The 18,607-nt window shown below is 40.4% G+C and overlaps 1 protein-coding gene across 1 annotated transcript in view; it reads left to right on the top strand.

The window, feature by feature from the left end:
• LOC125101147 (28S ribosomal protein S31, mitochondrial-like) overlaps positions 1-5,608 on the top strand; it is a 29,340-nt gene extending 23,732 nt beyond the window's left edge. The window contains exon 2 of the mRNA XM_047731781.1: positions 4,365-5,608. Within this exon, the coding sequence (XP_047587737.1) occupies positions 4,365-5,557 (1,193 nt within the window). The 3' untranslated portion in view covers positions 5,558-5,608. The remainder of the gene's footprint in view (positions 1-4,364) is intronic.
• Positions 5,609-18,607: the final 12,999 nt, after the last annotated feature.

Here is an 18,607-nt window from a genome sequence, read left to right as displayed (position 1 = left end):
AGTGATCAAGCCATGAGAAACCATGGAGAAATTTGCTATGCACATTGCTAAGTAAAAGAAGCCAGTTTGAAAAGGCTACATACTACTATATGATTCCAACTATATAACATTCTGGAAAAGGTAAAACTACAGAGACATTAATAGTTGCCGGGGAGGGACAAAAGTTCCACTAGGAGGAACACAAGTAGTCCTTAGGGCAATTAAACTATTTCGTATGATACTGTAAGGGTAAAAACAAGCCATTATGCATTTTTCAGAACTCATAGTAGCGTACAACACAAAGAATGAACCCTCGCGAAAATTATGGACTTTTGTTAATAAAAAGTGTATTGGTAGCGGTTCATCAATTTTAATAAATGTACCACCCAAATACAAGATGTTAATAATAGGGGAAATGTGGGGGAGGACAGAAGCAGCATCATATGGTAACTCTGTGCTCTCTGTATCTTCGTAGTTTCTATCAAATTTTCTCTAAACTGAAAGCCATTCTAAAAAATAAAGTCTATTAGCTAAAAATTTTAAAAGTAATGACAAAGGTAAGCTCTCTATTTATATGAAAAGACCTATCAGATGTATGAGTGAGAGAAAACAGCAAGAGCAGAATAGTGTACAAAATATGTTACCTCTTATGTGAAAAAACAGGGAAGAAATAAGAAAGTACATTCATATTTGTCTGTTTATGCATTAAAAAGCAGAAGAAAATCTAAGAAACAGCAGTAGTTACCTGTGGGGTTGGTGGTTTAGCTGGCTGGATGAAGGACAGTAATAATAGAGAGCAAATATGTAGATCTGGCATGTGATTACAGTGCTATTTTATTTTTTTAATTATGATTTTAAAAAACAAACTCCTCCAAAGGTTGGTCTCAGCTCTTCGGGAAATCTGAACTTGAACATCCCAGAACAAATACGGTATGTTCATTCAATACTCTGAATAACCATCTAGAATTTACCCTAAAGAAACTTCCACATGTGCACAGTATAATACTCAAAGAAACTACAAAGATATTCATTGCAGCATTATTTGTAATAGCCAAAATTTTGGAAACATCTGAACATGCATTGACAAGAGGAAATGGTTAAGAGAATTGTGTAATAGAGACATACTAGAAATTGCAAAGGACCAGTTTAAAAGAATAATGTAGACTTACATGCACTGATGTGGAAAACATCACGATGTATTGTTAAGGCACAAAATAAAGTTGCAGAAAAATGTGGACAGAAATTTTTCAAGTATAATATAATTTTGTTTGTAAATGCAATAAATAAAGATCTGGAAGGATATATAACAAACTGAAAACAGTGCTTACCTCAGGGGAAGTAATGTGGGGTTTAAAGGTAGAAAGGGAGAGCTTTACTTTTTACTCTTTCTACTTCCTATTGTTTGACTTTTTTTCCCCCTGCAACTAGGATGTATTGCTTTTTATACATGAATAAAAATATAAAGATTTTTAAAAACCCAGTGGTGTGCTCGTGTCCAGAAGCAGCAGCCATCTCGGGCTGTTTGCCATTACTCTGTTCATTTCTTTTATACCAGGAAGGGCTAAAGGAACCTCAGTGTTCTCCATAGCATTGTTAACCGGGGCACTGAATCTAACTCGCTATACCCTGTAATTGGATCCTTCCAGTAAAGTTGCCTCAATAAAATGTCCCAAGTGCTGCAGCCAAGTATTTAGGAGGCACATAGGACCCTGGTGGCAGCTTTGGGGGATGGGGAGAGGGGCCTGGGTCTGGGGCCTGGGTCTAAAATGCTGTAGGAGGCATGCATTAACGTCCCAGCAAGCTTAACTAGCAACAGAGGAGCACGTCTGCATTTTCCATGCAGGCTTAGGGAGACTTGTTTGCAAGGCTCAGGATCCCTGGTGAGCAGTTTTCTGCGGCTTCAGTTACAGCACAATTGCAAAAATATTAATGCAATGAGACTTTTGTATAACTACATTAGGAAAGAGAAAAATTAGCTCTGCGATTCCTCCAGCAGGCATTCAGAACTGCTAATAATGAGTATATCTCAAGAAGGAAGTAAAGGTTGAGAATTATCCCCTAAATCACACCTTGCACAATACCTAAAATAATGGACAGAGAAAGGCCTACAACTTCTTGTTTCCTTGGTCCAAAATCATGATGTAGGTTCCATCCACATGGTTTTTCCTTTTATTGTTTCAGTTCCAGGGACCATGAATTCCCTTATGATCTAGGGAGTAAGTTCTCTACCTTGGTCATTTTTGTTTTAAGCTTACAAAGTCCAAGAGCTGAATCCAGATGTGGCCTTTTAAATCATGCCAGCTTAGAGTCCCAGAGGGTTTGTGCTTAACACTTGTCTGTCTCACTCCCCCTTGTTCACACAAAGGGAACAGAGGTCTTCAAGGATGAAATTACACAGAGGTGTCAGGCAGAGTTGGCACTGAGTTCAGGTCTCTGGAATTTTATTCCCAGATTTCTAGGGTCATGTGTTCATTCCTTCCCACTTTCATTCATTTCTTCATTCAATGAACACTTACTGAACAACTATTGTGCATAGAAGAAAGGTAACATTATAATTAAAAGCACCAACTTTGGAACCATATTGTGTAGGTTGTCACCTGAGCTCCAGTACTTTTTAGCTGTGTGACTTTATTAAGTCATATAGTCTCTTTGTACCTGCTTCCCCATATTTACATGGGAATAATGGCGGAGCACCATAAGGTTGTTGAGAACACATGTAAGGGGCTTAAAACACCTTGTAGTATAAAAAATGGAAGCTACTACTTTGATTGTTATTGTTAGTCCTATTCTTACCATTTTTATCATTATGCATCATGCATTATGTTGTGAACTTTGAACATGATGAAAAAAAACAATATGGGATTTGCTTTCACAAAATTTACAGACTAGTTGGGGCCTAAACATTAATAAAATATGAGGAACCACAAAAACAAATTGTGAAATTGCCATTGTGACTGGTGCTTAAAATGAGATATGCTATGTGTGGTGCCTAGGATGGGGGCAGGAGAGAGTAGAGGGGAATGCAGCTGGATTTAACCTAATCAGGATAGTAGATAAGGTTTATCTGGGGAAATAGTGTAGTTCTAAAGTGTAAAGAAGGAATTTACAAAATGGCAAAATGGAAAAAGAAGAGTCTTTGAGTAAAGGAAAAGAATAGGCAAAAGTCCTCTGGCAGCTGGGAAAGAGTACCTACATGTAACTACAAAAATATGTGTAAGGTTAGAGCATAGATATCAAAGATGGGGTAAGAGGAAGTTGAATCCTTATAAGCAATCACATCTCCTGGGGCCTGATAGGCACTAATGGATTTATCATTATCCTAGTCACAATAGGAAGCCACTAAAGAGTTTTCAGCCTGGGAGTGCCATGACTTCCATTTTGAAAAAAATCACTCTGGCTGCTAGATAAAGAATGGATTGAAGGAATGATCCTTCTTTATTATCCATTATCTCTCTTTCTTGGCACTCATTTCACTGTATATAAATAGAGGAAGATGTTCTTTCCAGAGAAGAAATCAGTGATCTTTACAAAAGCAGAAAACAGAGAGATACCTAGAAAGGTTGAGTGTAGAAAGTTGGATCAGAGAATGCAAATTTAGGCTGCTTGCCAACTTAGGGAATTGCACATCCAGTCTTCCTTCTATAAATGGTCACCACATCAAACAGGGACAGGACTAATTTGTTGAAAGCAATGAAAACTGGTTCTGGACCCCTATAAGCAAAAAGGGGATTTGTTAGAAGATGTACAGGTATCCCAGGATCAAAGGCAGGTTGCAAAACCAGGCTCAACATGATTACAATCCAAGCGACTCAAAGCAATGGAGAAGACATCTCCACCTCTGTTTGTCTCCAAAAAGAAATTGGAATGGATGCTAAATCACCAAAAAATAATGGATAACCACTAGAGTATTGGTTCATGGAAGCATCTTCATCTCCCCAAACCTAATTATCTCTACCACCCTCCCTCAAAACTCTCTCCTATGAATCCCCTCAAACATGTTTTCACCACCCTGTCAGTTTCCAGGCCATCTGATCCATCTTTCTAAATACCATGAAGGAGGGCCTCTATACGTCACCTTCCCGTCATGGTCTCCCACTTTGTCTGCAAATTTCCATTTTGCTCTTTGCTTGCTGACGGTGAACATCCTTCTCTATCTTGGATTTTTAAAGACAGTAACCTAGTTGCTGGCTACTTTCTGGGGTATGCGGTGGAGTAAGAGAGAGAGCATTGGGTTTGCGTATAGAGAACAGGACGCTGTCTACTGCTCACCACATGATCGTAAATAAATTGCCATCCCTCTGCGAACTTCAGTTCCTTCATCCATGAAATGGGGCAGCAACAACAGCTGTCTCACAAATTCTGAGACAATCAAAAGAAGTAGTGAGGGTCTGATCGTTTGTGCTCCCAGTTTGGTTTGTCTCTTGGCGATGTTTCCGAGGTCTCCGCGATCCTACCTCTACGCCCTCTCTCCTGCTTTCCTTTATGCTCTGGAGGCTCGGAGGCTGCGATTGTGCTACTCGGTGCTCCGAACGGAACGGTCAGGACAAAAAATAATGTCCAAAGATCCTTTGGCACTAACAGTGTGAATTATAGGAAGAAAGATGAGCAGTCTGCTCCAACGCATGGGATTTCCAAAGAAACAGAGAGCCAAGAGAGTGTAAAGGAGAATACAAAAAAAGACTTGTTAGATATTATTAAGGGCATGAAAATTGAGTTAAGCACAGTAAATGTACAAACAACAAAGCCATCTAGCAGAAGACAACTCAAGAGTGTGGAAGCTACAATTGGCAGCCTTCAAAAAACTCTGGAAGATGCCCCAAAAAAGAGAACCAAGTCCGTGAGTTCTGAGTTGGAAGCAGCGGCATCTGCTATTGCAGATTTTCTCCCTTTTGATAAGCAGACAACCAAGTCAGAGCTGCTCAGGCAACTTCAGCAGCATGAGGAAGTCTCAAAGGCACAGAAAGATGGAGAAAGAACTAAAATTAGTGTCAGTAACATAATATCAAATATGAAAGTTGCCAAATCTGCCACAGGTAGAGTTAGTACAAGACCAGTGCATCAAATTCAGTTTGATGAAGGAACTGACAGTTTCATGGGACAGAAGACTGATGATCTTAAGAAAAGTCTTAGGAAAAATATGCTCAAAGGGAAGAGACTTAATATTTTTGACCTTAAGGCAGTTACTGAAGAGGCACCTGAAACAGAGACAGCACCTTCACTTTGGGAAGTGGAATTTGCGAAGCAGTTGTCCATGGTAAATGAACAGCCCCTTCAGAATGGTTTTGCAGAGATGATCCAGTGGACGAAAGAGGGGAAGTTGTGGGAGTTTCCAATTAACAGTGAAGCCGGTTTTGATGATGATGGTTCAGAATTTCATGAACATGTATTTCTGGATAAACACCTGAAAGATTTTTCAAAACAAGGACCAATTCGCCACTTCATGGAGCTGGTAACCTGTGGCCTTTCCAAAAACCCATACCTGAGTGTTAAACAGAAGATTGAACACATAGAGTGGTTTAGAAATTATTTTAATGAAAAACAAGATATTCTAAAAGAAAGTGGGATACGGCTTAATTGAAGACCATGGAAATTCTTATTTCAAGCTGTTGGTGATGGATATTAAAACTAAATAAAGGGACACCTGGGTGGCTCAGTTGGTTAAGCGGCTGCCTTCAGCTCAGGTCATGATCCCAGCGTCCTGATATCAAGTCCCACATCAGGCTCCTTTCTCTGCAGGGAGCCTGCTTCTCCCTCTGCCACTCTGTCTGCCTGTGCTCTCTCTCTTTCTCTCTGACAAATAAATAAATAAAATCTTTAAAAAAAAAAAACTAAATAAAATAATTTTACTAGGAAAAAAAAAAAAAGAAGTAGTGAATGTGGAAACATTTTTAAACCAGTGGTTCTCAACCCTTGCTACACTTTAGAATCTCCTGTTATTTGAGTCTTAAAAGACATGCCTTCCCCAGATCTGCTCAATCAGAATATTCCGGGAGAGACTCCAGGTAGCTATATTTCTAAGAAGTTTCAAGTGTGATTCAAATGTGAAGCCAGGGTTGAAAGCCACTATGAATACACATTTTAGGACATACACTACCCACCCCCACTTTTTTTTAATAGTTGAGCTTACTTTAAGGACCTACACTCTTCTGCCCAACAACACTGACATTTCTATAGTATGGCTACAATTCCCTAACCCTCCTCTCAGCTTTTACTCCTAGGCCTCTCCCCACCACCCTCTATTGAAACTGCCCCAGGAACCTTCAATCATTGTCAATTAGACATCAATAGTCTCACTTGAATACTCCCAAGAGCTTCTCACTCTTTTTAGGTTAAGGAATAGACTCTTGAACATGAAGGACCAAAGGCCTTACATGATCTGCTCTGTTGACCTCTGACCTCAACCCTTCCCTCTCTCCCTTCTCTCACTAAATTCTGGCCCGAGGTTCTTTCTGGTTCTCTAACACACCAAGTTCTATTTCCGTGAGGTCCTTTGCATTTGCTCACCCTCCTGTCCAGAATGTTTGGCTCTAGACATTTGAGTGGCTGCCTTTTTCTTAACATTAAGGCCTCAGGGAGAGCTTCCAGACCATCCAATTTAAATTACTCCCTCTCCACCTTCCATCCTCCATCAAAGCACTTAATTGGTGTTCTTCAAGTCACTCACCATCCTCTGAAATTATTCATTTATTTGTCTTCTTAATTTTATCCATATTCCCTAGCTAGACTCTGTAAGAGAGGACTATTGCAAGTCAAGGTGACTGCTTTATGCCTGGTGCTAAAAGATGCCTGGTACATAGTAGGTACTCAGTAAATTTATTCAGTGAATTGATAAATAAATGTACATTTTCTCAGGCAAAGGAGACTCATGCTTTGTCATCCCCAATACTTTATCAGAGGTATAAAATGGCCAGAATTTTTGCTGTAATTCATCTCCCAATTGCTGAATTGCAATTCCCAAAATTCACAGCCAAGTAGTATCAGGTGACCATAGACTCAAAAAGGTATCATAAATTGCTTAATACGTTTTCTTCTGGGGCTTAGGCAATGAACTTGATATTTACTGTTTGGCAAAGCCTTTCTGTCTGTCTTTGTTGGTAGGTGTAAGTTGATTTTTGCAGCCAGAAACACCTCCTTCTGGCTGGCTTCCCCATTTTTCTCCCTTTTACTAGCATACCCTGGAGTAGTATAACCAAGCTGAGGTGAGTTATGTGCAGGGAAATGGGCCTTAATGAATAGAAAATCCATGGAATTCATTTGATGTTAGCACATTAACACTCTCTTTGCCAAGTCTTCCAAATTTCAGCTTTCTCCCACAAAAAAAAAAAAAAAAGAGAGAAAGAAAGAAAGAAAGAAAATAGTGGAGGAGGGAATATCTCTCTCAAAGATCATGATCTTGGAATTACATAAGCAACAGTATACATTTTTTTAAATGAAATGCACTACAAAGCAGTCAACCATCATCAATGAACTGCAGATTTAAATGTCAACAAGCCCCATTGGTACAATATATGGGTTAGGAGCTTGGGCCATGACATCAGTCCTACCTGGTGCTGTGGCTTACTGGCTATGAATCTGGAGCAAGAGACTTAGCCTCCCCAGGTCTCAGATTCCTCATCTGTAAAATAAGGGCAATAACTATCTACATCATATTGTTAACCATTGTTAGGATGAGATGAGATAAATATATGTCAGGTGCCCAGTAGAACACAGGCACTTCACTAAAAACTGCATAAATAAATAGCATTTCACTCTTCTCACCTTTTAGACTCCAGTTCCCACAATATCCTTCCATACTATGCTCCCCTTTAGGAATGCTGACTAATGGGATCAATTTGGACAGAAAGTTGGGTATGAATGTGGTTGTCCTTCAGGTTTCCTGAGTCCATGCTCCTGAAAAACAGCAAACATTTCTGTATTAGAAATGTCCTGATGAGACACCTGGATTGCTCAGTTGGTTAAGCATCTGCCTTTGGCTCAGGTCGTGATCTTGGAGTCCCAGGATCCTGTCCCGCATCGGGCTCACCAGAGAGTCTGCTTCTCCCTCTGACCCTCCCCCCATTCATTCTCTCTCTCTCTATCTCTCATTCTCTCTCTTTCAGATAAATAAATAAAATCTTTTTTTTTAAAGATTTTATTTATTTATTTGTCAGAGACAGAGGGAGAGAGAGTGAGCAAGCACAGGCAGACAGAGAGGCAGACAGAGGCAGAGGGAGAAGCAGGCTCCCTGCCGAGCAAGGAGCCCGGCGTGCGACTCGATCCCAGAACGCCGGGATCATGACCCGAGCCGAAGGCAGCTGCTCAACCAACTGAGCCACCCAGGTGTCCCAAATAAATAAAATCTTAAAAAAAAAAGTTTTATTAAAAAAAAAAGAAAGAAAGAAAGAAAGAAAGAAATCGCCCTGAGGTACTCTAGGTCACAGTCTCTCACCCATCAAATAGAGGTAATGCTGTATCCTATAGCCTGAATGTGGAGTGCAAATATTCTTGAGAGTCTGGTCCTTTGCTACATCCTTCACCAGGTCCTGGACATGTTATACTAAATAAGACACGTGCACTGATTCCACGGGTCTCCCAGGCTCACTTCAAGTCTCAACTCTGCCACTAACTAGCAAAAATATGGGAAAGTCAGTCACCTTGTTCAACTTTAGCTTTCTCCTTTACAAAATGTAGAAAGAGGTATCTGGAATCCCACACTCTCCATACTGAAATGGGACCGAAACAATATAAAGCTTTTCTGATGGTCAGAGACCAACTCTGGCTAACTTAAGTGGGAAGGTACTTTGATAAGGGTGTCAGATGACTCAAAGTATCAGCTCCCAAACTCAAAGTCCAGGAAAACAAGCTATATCCAAGAGATCCACAACTATTTTCAAAAGGAACACCAGAGGAGAATATGACCATTGCTAGAACCAGTGCCATCACTACAGAAAGATGCAGCTGTTGCCACTAGGTCTACCACTATGAATAATTCTACCTAAATTTCACCCCCGGTTCACAACCCAAAGGGTCAGGATGGAACATCCAGTTGGCTGAACCCAGATCATCAGCCCACTGTCTAGTTGCCAGGGGTTGGTGAGAATGGAACTAGATCCTATCAGCTTCCAACATGGGAGGCAGAGCACTACTTTTCTCCAGGAGTTACACAGGAGAGATCGCTACAGAGGAGGGACATTCAGGTACTGAGCCTTCCCCCAAATGGTAAATACCCCCTTGAAGGCTATAAACATACTGTGCACAGAGTTGATGGTTATGTCTCTGAATCATGCTGACTAGACAGAGTTCAAATGCCTATGAGTGGGGTTGATTAGGACTTACAGACCTAAGGAGCACATTCATTGTGTTTTAAGAGAAAGAAGGATGAATTATCCATATCTGAAAGAGATTTACTGTAAAAGCCCATGGGCATTTCCTAGAAAAAATTCCAATAGTTTCATGCTGTTAGGACAAGTCATTTGTGTAACTTCTACAGGGGAAATGGCTTATTGCTTTATTCACTAATATCAACCTGTCATCTCGTTACTATTGATTAGTACTGAATGGCCGACGGCATGTTGGCAGAGAGCTGGTTCTTCCAAGATTGGCCCTGACCTGCAAATCCTCCTACCCAGCTCCAGGTACTTTCTGAAGGCTGTAAAAAATTCTCCAGCCAGTGGTTTCTTCCCCTATTTCCTCCTCTGCCTCAGGGAAAAGGAAAAAATAAAAAAGAATGAAGAAAGGAAAGGAGGGAGGGAGGGTTGGAGGGAGGGAGGAACGAACGAACGACATATGAATTAAGGGAGAGAAGTATTTTAACCTTGCTGGGAACTGTCTTAAAGGTTACCTTCATTCAGTAAATATATTTGTTATGCAATACTGAAAATTTTTAGAGGGAGGACAGGAGAGGGGAGAAATAATAGCTAGCTTTGGAGCTTGAGTCAAGTCTTGCTTGGGGTCACCCGCCACCCCGGTACCCTGCCAAAAGCACACTTTCCCCCCACCACCTCAATCTTCCTACCTACCCTTATACCCCTTTATAATAAGCAGCCTAGATTGCTGTCATTTTATACATATACACAGGGCTCCCCAGAGCTTGGAAACTCTCGCACAACTGTCTCCTTGATAGGCATCTAAGAAACAAATGAGAAGAAAGGATGTCTAAAGGCTCCATTAACATTGTTAGGCTAGAAACGTTGACAATAAGTCGATTCTTTTTGACATGACTGTCCTGGTAATGAAGGGACATTTCTACATGACTCTTCTTAATGTGAGATAAGATACGGATGGCCTCTGATTTTTTTGACACATGTCCAGTATATCAAAGGGGTGGGAACTGTTATTAAAAAAAAAATAGGTTGCTTCAGTGACACATTAATAGGAGCCCTGGTTGGGAGATTAATGATAATGCTACCTTGTGCTTGAGTGTTCCAGCAGCTCACCTGGGAATGAAAGAGGAATCTATAGGAATCTTATAGGAGTCTATAAGAGGGGCTAGAAAACTCAGGGACCTCCACCTAACATCTAGATGGAGTTCCCTCATTTGCCCATAATCCCAGAAAGACACCAGGAGGAGAGGAGTTGCCAACACTCTAGAACATCACTTTTCATGTGCCGCTGGCTGGGTTCTGAGTAGGGGTAACTGTATGGGCCTGGTTCCGACTGGTTAAAAAAAAAAAAAAAGGATCTGCTGGCATTGGTAGCAGACAAGAACTGAGCTATGTATGTGAGATAGGCTGCTGCAGCAGGGAAAGCTGACCCTTTAGAAGGTAACAGAATGAAGAAGCAGCCAAGAATGGCAGAAATATAGCTCTTTCAGCATCCAGTTGTCTCTAAATGCTCAGGTCTGCCTACAGAGCTCAAAGAGATATTAAGAGGGTCACACTTGATTGAAAACAAAACAAAATAAAACCTAGCCTCTGTGATCCCAGTTCTCCTTACCCTGCCCTACATTTTTTTTTTCTTTTTCCATGGCACTTACCACCTTCTGACATATAATAAAATTTACTATTATTATCTTAGGTTTAGCTCTGACTCATGGCATGGATATTTGTTTTGTGTGTTCCAAATGACCAGAACAGTGCTGGCACATGGTGGGCACTCAGTAAACACCTGTTGAATAAATGACTGGTTCAAGAAAAGTGCCAAATGTCAATTTTGTTTTTAAAGATAGTATAGCCCAGATAGCTCTGTCAGTAGAGTATCAGACTATTTAAAAAAAAACAAAAAACAAAAATAACCAAACAAACCAAAACAAAAAAGAAAAAACAAAAAAACCCCACCTTTATGAAGTTAGTTAATTTGATTTTGGCAAGCTAATCATACTGTATGAATGAGAGACTGTATTATTATTATTACTAAAGAAATAAGTAATTGTCAAAAAGATTCAAGGGGAAAAGCAAGTACTTTGGAAAAGGTGAACATTCAATAGAAGGTTCCTAAAAGCAAAAGATTGACTATCAAAAAGCTGCTTGTTCAATCTCATGCATTTATTTCCCTTTTGATAATAATACAAACAGTTCTTGTACTAGCAAAAATAATAACAACCAATGTTTATCAAGACTTGACCATGTCCCAAGCAGGAGGCACAACTATTTCAATCCATTATTTCACTTAATTACCTTAGCAACATACTGGAGCACCTGACAAGATTATCACTGGTGTTCCACAGAGAGATGGAACAACTCCTTGTACATCATACAGTTTGTGTATGACAATTCTGGGCATTAAACAAATGTTTCTCATTCTGGGCTGCAACTTTAGGTCCCATGTCATACTACCTTTTTTTTTTTTTTTCCATTCTCTCTTTTTTCCCCATTATTATTATTATTATTAGGCTTTTATTCACTGTCTTTTCCTCTAGCCAAGACCAGTAAAAGGAAGAATTAAGGAAGGGGAAGAAGCAATTTTTTTTTAGGAATGGGGAAAGCAGAGAAAGTGGATACATAATAGAGATACAGAGAAAGTGGATACATAATAGAGAACCCAAACATAGCCAATCTTCTCTAGAATACATGATACTACGGATGCAGTTAGGAGATTTATATGAACTCAAATATGCTTATTTGACTCTCCTCTCTTTAATCAGTTTACTCTCAAAGGATGAAGATTACACTTCTTATCGAATAGTGGGTCCCACCTGTGACCTGTGTACCTGATCTACCTCCTTTCTCATGTTCGCTCTTAGCTCAGTCAGTTACAGTCCCACCTCCAGCTTCACAGGGCTGATGGTGCCAGATGGTTCACTTACAAGTTCTGCTATTGAACTGCTGAGCTGTTGCCAAACTCTCCTCCTTTGAGTCCGAAGAGTTATTCAAAGATGCCTCAGGTGTCCCCGGGGGATAGGCGGGGGACACTTTACCCACAAGGGCTCTGCTTTTATCTATTTCACACCTTAAATTTCTGAACCAGATTTGTTTGTAAAGATTCATCAGAAATAACAGAGAAGTGTATGAAATCACAAGATAGAGAAGCACAGTTTACTAGACTTGGCTGACAGTCAAGGAAATCAGGTCCTGATTGTCCCCTTGCCATGGCAAGGGACAAATCATTTAACCCTCTGAGACTCATTTTCTTTGTCTGCAAAATGAGAAGATTGTGTTTAATATTGGTTAATCAGTTGTGACAAATGTACTAGAGCAATGTCAACAAGAAGGAAAATGGCACAGTCTATACAGGAACTCTCTGTAATTCCTACAACTTCTATATCAATGTAAAACTATTCAAAATTCTCTAAGTTTATTAAAAATGTTTGAATAGAACTTATAAGATCTGTTCCAACTTAAAAAATTGCACTTGACATTAACCTTTAAAGAAAGCTACCTTGGTGGGGCGCCTGGGTAGCTCAGTGGGTTAAAGCTTCTGCCTTCGGCTCAGGTCATGATCCCAGGGTCCTGGGATTGAGCCCCGCATCAGGCTCTCTGCTTGGCAGGGAGCCTGCTTCCCCATCTCTCTCTGCCTGTCTCTCTGCCTACTTGTGTTCTCTGTCTGTCAAATAAATAAATAAAATCTTAAAAAAAAAAAAAAAAAAAAGAAAGAAAAGAAAAAGCTACCTTGGCAATTTATCACTTATGGACTTTCAACCAGACCTGGAAATTCAGAGGTAAACTCTAATTTCCAAAACAGTTTCAAATATTGGTTTATCTTAGAAAATTATGTTCTTCTGGATCCCAGAGTTTCCATTTTTGGGTATCTTTTATTATGGAATCTTGGGTTTCTTCAGCCACCTTTGCTTTCCTGGTCCTCCTTCTCCACCATTGGTTTTCTAGCTATCTTCCCAGTTTCAATTCCTTTGGTAATACAGAAAAAAATATATATCATTTTCTATGCACCTACTATATTGGTTCATGATATGAACCACAATTATGCATGGTTAGATACAAAGCCATAGACAAAGATATAGGTATAAACATAGATACAGATACATACACAGATAAATACATGTATAGATATATAGATCTTCACCTTTACTGTGCTATTTGGTACCAGCAGGTACCAAAATGAAGCAGACAGTTGAAGACTTGACTAAGTTTAATAAGACAAGTCTCGATTATCAAAAATAAACTTTTCCCTATCAAATTTCAGCCACTGGGTTTTACTGTCATCTTCTGTGTTCTTTTTGAATCCCCCATCAGCATGCGACTGTATCTTGCTGGTTCCCAATTCCCCACGTAAGAAGTTCTCATTTAAAACATTACTGATATTCACAGACAATTTTAATATATACTGGGGTTTTGAGAACATAGGGTGAAGGGGGAGTGTATTGGCTCTACCACTTCATTTCATTGAACTGCCCTTCTTGGCAGGGCTTCCTGCCCCCTTTCCTGACCCCAAATCCCTTATAGATAGTTAATGACAATGCATAGGCTTCCAAAACCCCCCAAACACAATCAATTCTGTGGGGACTTTGAGCAATCTATAAATCAGATGTTTGAAACCAAACTGCACAGCTATCACTGACTAGAGTAGCCCTAATGAAATCTTAGCTATTTGACCTGCTAACTTGAAAGGCGTTTAGAAAAAAGAAAATCCATTAATCAATTTGTTTCTTGAGGCAACTTAGCAACAGGGATCCCAGTGGTGGATTGGGTGCTTTTGCTAACAAGCAAGTTAGACTGAATGAATATTTAGTTGCATCAACTTAATTTCACTTTTAGGATGCTGATTTTCATTAGGAAGATTCAATGCAAACTTCTCACCTGTATCTGAAAAAGATACAGCTATTTTTTTCCCTTTTGAGACTTGCTATAATTCATATATATTTCATGCTCTATACAGAATATCTGCAGAAGCCCCTTACAACATGGGAAAATTTATGGAATTTTGTCTGGCACCCAGAACTCTCCTTCATTAGGAAACCAGGAAAGAATGATTTCCAAGTCCCATACTTCAAAGATCAATAACCAACTTTTTAAAAAAAAATTCATATACTTTATAAAGCTTTCTCATTGCATCTTTTAAATAGCCCCACTATCCAAGGAACTTTTGGTTTAACATTCATTTATTTGTTCATTCCTTTACTCATCACTTGTTTGACAAATATTTATTTAGCATCTACTATATCCAGGCACTATACTAGGTGCTAGGGATACTTTGGTAAGGGAAAGAGCCTTGTGGAGCTTACAATCTAGTGAGGAATACAGATAATTAACAAGTAAATAAATACAGAATTGCCTTACATAATTGCTATGTGTAAGTGTGGTAAATGCTTTAATGGAAACCAAAAGGAAGCATAACAGAGTATTCTCTGCTTAATTAATAGGGGCAAACCAGCTTAGATATGATGGTCAAGGAACAATAAAAACTAGTATTTATTGAATGTTGTTCTAAATATTTTACATATATTTTCTTATTTAAACCTCCAAATAATCCTATGGGATAGATATCATAACAACTTGCATTTTTTTAAAGGTTTTATTTATTTGACACAGAGAGAGATCACAAGTAGGCAAAGAAGCAGGCAGAGAGAGAGAGGGAAGCAGACTCCCCACGGAGCAGAGAGCCCAACTCGGGGCTCAGTCCCAGAATCCTGAGATCACGACCTGAGCCGAAGGCAGAGACTTAACCCACTGAGCCACCCAGGCACCCCACAACCCGCATTTTTTAAAAAGGGAAACTGAATAACAGAGAGGTTAAGGAATTTGCCCAAGATCACAGAGCTAGCAGTTAGCAGATTTGAACTTTAATCCTGGCAGGCCTGTCCCAAGCTCTACACTCAACCACGACATGATCCTGCCTCCCTGGAGAGGTGTTATTTATGCTCACACCATCAAGCTGGCAGTGAGGTGTCCATGCAAGGAAAAGGGCAGAGTTTTCCGTGAAATCAGAGCAGCGTGCACAAAGATCCAGAGGCAGCAAAGCAGTGGGCATTCGAGAAGGCAGGCAAAGCTACAGCATAATGGGTAAGAGAGGAACTTTATTTTCTGTATGGGCACTGTGAAAACATTTTAATATTTTCATAAAACTATGTGTCGGTCCCAAACCCGACCTTCGGAAACACCCCAGGTGAAGGCTGTCATAAATGGGCTCATTGGACCACCGATAGAATGATACTGAGCTCCAAATCTTATCAGGACCTTCAGAGCTTCCCTGACTCTACAGAGTGGGCTCTTTAACCATTTTTATGGTTTCCTAAGCCTGTTTAAAACCCATCCATGAGACCAAATTTGAACCTCTGAAAGAGAAATCACCATCACAGTCATCTTTGTGGCCTCAGTCCCTTAGAACAGCATATGGCACAAGGAAGTGGCTCAGTGAAGAAGGAATAAGTGATTCGTGAGTGAATAAATGATAGTGCCTTGGATAGAGGATGAATCAATAAATGTGTGAGACAATCTGAGGGGAAGAGTAGGGAAGAGTTTATTGCAGCTCAGTGTTGGGGGCTGGGGGCCAGGGCAGGGAGTCACCAGCGGGAGCTGGTTGGGGGATGAAATTATTCAAAGTTCAAGGTAAACATCCCCACACCTCTCCGTGGGCTGGAACTATAGGAGTTCTGCCTTGGTTTTTGGTTTCCTTCTGCCTGGAGAGAACCGTGTTTATGGACCTATTCAGCTGCTGGGAGTTCCAGGGGGAGATGACTTCAGAAGTATGATATTTAAGAGCAGGAGGAAGGAACGGCTCCATAAGGATGCCGGGCCTCTATTTATTCCACTCCGTATGCCAGGCTCCAAGCCTTCTCGGCTGATTCCCATTTGTCTTTCTCCTGTGGAATATTTCAGATTTACAGTGCCATCTGTTGAGGAGCACAGGCCCAGGACGTCACGGTTCAGCCTGCAGCCCTTCTGCCGCCCAAGGCGGGGAGGCGGCCCCAGAGCGCAGCGGCTGGTGCCAGGCTCGTGACTTCCCTGCCCGCGCCAGGCTGAGTGATGGATTAGGGCCCCCACCAAACCCCCTCCTCTTATTTCTGCATCTGGATTGGTGGCCTAGGCCAGTTTCTGGTCCTCCATGTACAACTGTATCTTACATTCATATTCTCTCCCTCTCTTTCTCTCTCTCTCATTGTCTCCTGGCTTGGATCTGGGCTCCCTGGGCCTTTGCTCTACTGCACTGTACATTAACTCCCCTCTCTTCTGGCATTTTCAGAGACTGCCTTTGCCAGGGCTCTAGGGGGTGGCTGCTGAACTCTGCGACTCTGACTAAGGAATACTGTCATAAAATTGCTAGGTATCATTCAGACATCGAAGGGCACGATGCTTCAAACATTTGGATGCTCGTTTGGAGGATTTGGGGTCTATCCATGTGTCCCATCTCACTCAGGAATGCCTCTTTATTCCCAAAGCAAAACTATCTGCCTGGAACTGACACATAAAAATGTACCCCAGCTCCTTTTCCATGGCAGGCACCGGTGCAATCAACAGGCCACATGCACGCCCTAGAATTTGCAATTGGGCCATCTCCAGCATCCCAGACTGAAGAAGTAACAGGCGGAAATGCAGGATTGATGGGCAGGAACCTGCTCTGTCATTCAACTTGCATCACCTCCTGCCAGAACAGCACATTCATCTTTTCAGAGTGCCTTCTTTTGCCCATGCTGCTTCTAATAGGCTCCCATAATAACCCTGGGAAACACACAGAGTAGGTCTCATCACTCTCGTTCTCATTTGGCTGATGAGATTCAAGGGGGATATGTGATTTGCCCAAGGTCATGCTTTTTTGTTTGGGTTTTTTTTTCTTTGTTTGTTTGTTTGTTTGTTTGTTTTTTGGTGGCATATCTTCTAATTCGTAATCTACTACTCTTCCCTGGGTATCAGATTTGTACTCCTCATTTCTGCTTTACTTAACCATAAAATATTCATACTTATGCCGGTATTCCCTGACACATAACCAAATGCTTGATTTTACAGTTCGCCTTTGAGGATCTCAGAGCCTTAATTCAGGAGTCATTGAGTAATTTTAGTAATTCATACATGACCGGGTTAAAATCATGTAAGCGTGGACTGGCCCGGTTTCCCTAAAACTACCTATGCAAATGTGTGTGCCAGGCAATTTGCTAAGTCACATCAACAGTTAACACTGAATAAGCATTAACCCTATGCCAAGAAACCTTCTGCTCTCCATGAATTTAAGCTTCACCATGACTCTACCTGGTAGGTAATACTCTCTTCACCATCCAGGAAAAAGAGAACTGAAGCAAACAGGTCAAGCAGTTTGCATAAAATCACACAGTGATTATAGTTGAGGCAGGATTCGAACTCCTAACCACAGAGGCCATTCTCCTAATCGCTTTCACTACAAATTAAGTAAGATTGTCAATGGCAAAGAGAATTGAGGGAGAAGATATTTAGACAACAAAAGAAAAAAAATGTCAAGAATTCTTAAATCACAGTCTTCTGTACATGATGGACTATGTATAAAAAATTCTTCTCTGTTCTTTAAAGCAGGCTCTGAAGAGTCATATCTGATATCCATTAAGTCAGATCATATTAAAGACATTCCATGTTAAAAATCAGACAAAGAGATTAGGGAAATTTTTTTTTTTTTTTTGCCCCCCTAGTCTGACTAGCATTACTGAATTACTGTGTTATTTACTATCTACTTGGATTCCCAACACATAGTCACCCTGCCTGTCATCCTGGGTGTGTTACACGTTTTATAGCAGCCGTGTAATAATAGATAAATCTCATCACACAGTCTATTTACAGGATCCCGCAGCCCCCTCTCCATCTGCATGTTCAAGATTACAACTTTATCAGTGCAAATAAAACATCATGTGCTAAAAAAAGCCATGAGATGTGATCAAAAGCCAATGGGCCAGAAAAGACAAATATGGCAAAACAAGTTGCTGACTTCCATGAAAACAAATAAAATTTTAAGATGTAACAAACTCAGCAATTTCTTTTACTGGCAGCAAAAATTATCTCTCCATTCCCTGGCACAACAGACCCAACTATATGAAAGCCCAACTCTGAGACACAGAGCTGTGTCTGAAAACAGTGGAGCTGGGGTGTCAGAAGAGATTAAAAGGGCAAACAACCATGGCTCAACAGAAAAACCTTCAAAATTCCTAACAATTCACCAGAAAAAAATGCAAATAAATTCATCATTAGCCTAGTCCTAAGTTTAACAGTTTCTCTCCAAACATATGCTTTATACATTTTTGATGAGATGTAAATTAATATCCTCTTTTTTGTCCTTAACATTGAGTAATAAAGACTTA

Source organism: Lutra lutra, chromosome 5 (assembly GCF_902655055.1).
Source record: "Lutra lutra chromosome 5, mLutLut1.2, whole genome shotgun sequence".
In the NCBI taxonomy this organism is placed as follows: Eukaryota; Metazoa; Chordata; class Mammalia; order Carnivora; family Mustelidae; genus Lutra; species Lutra lutra.
Note: the sequence above shows the minus strand (reverse complement) of the source record. Positions and strands in the feature narration are given on the sequence as shown.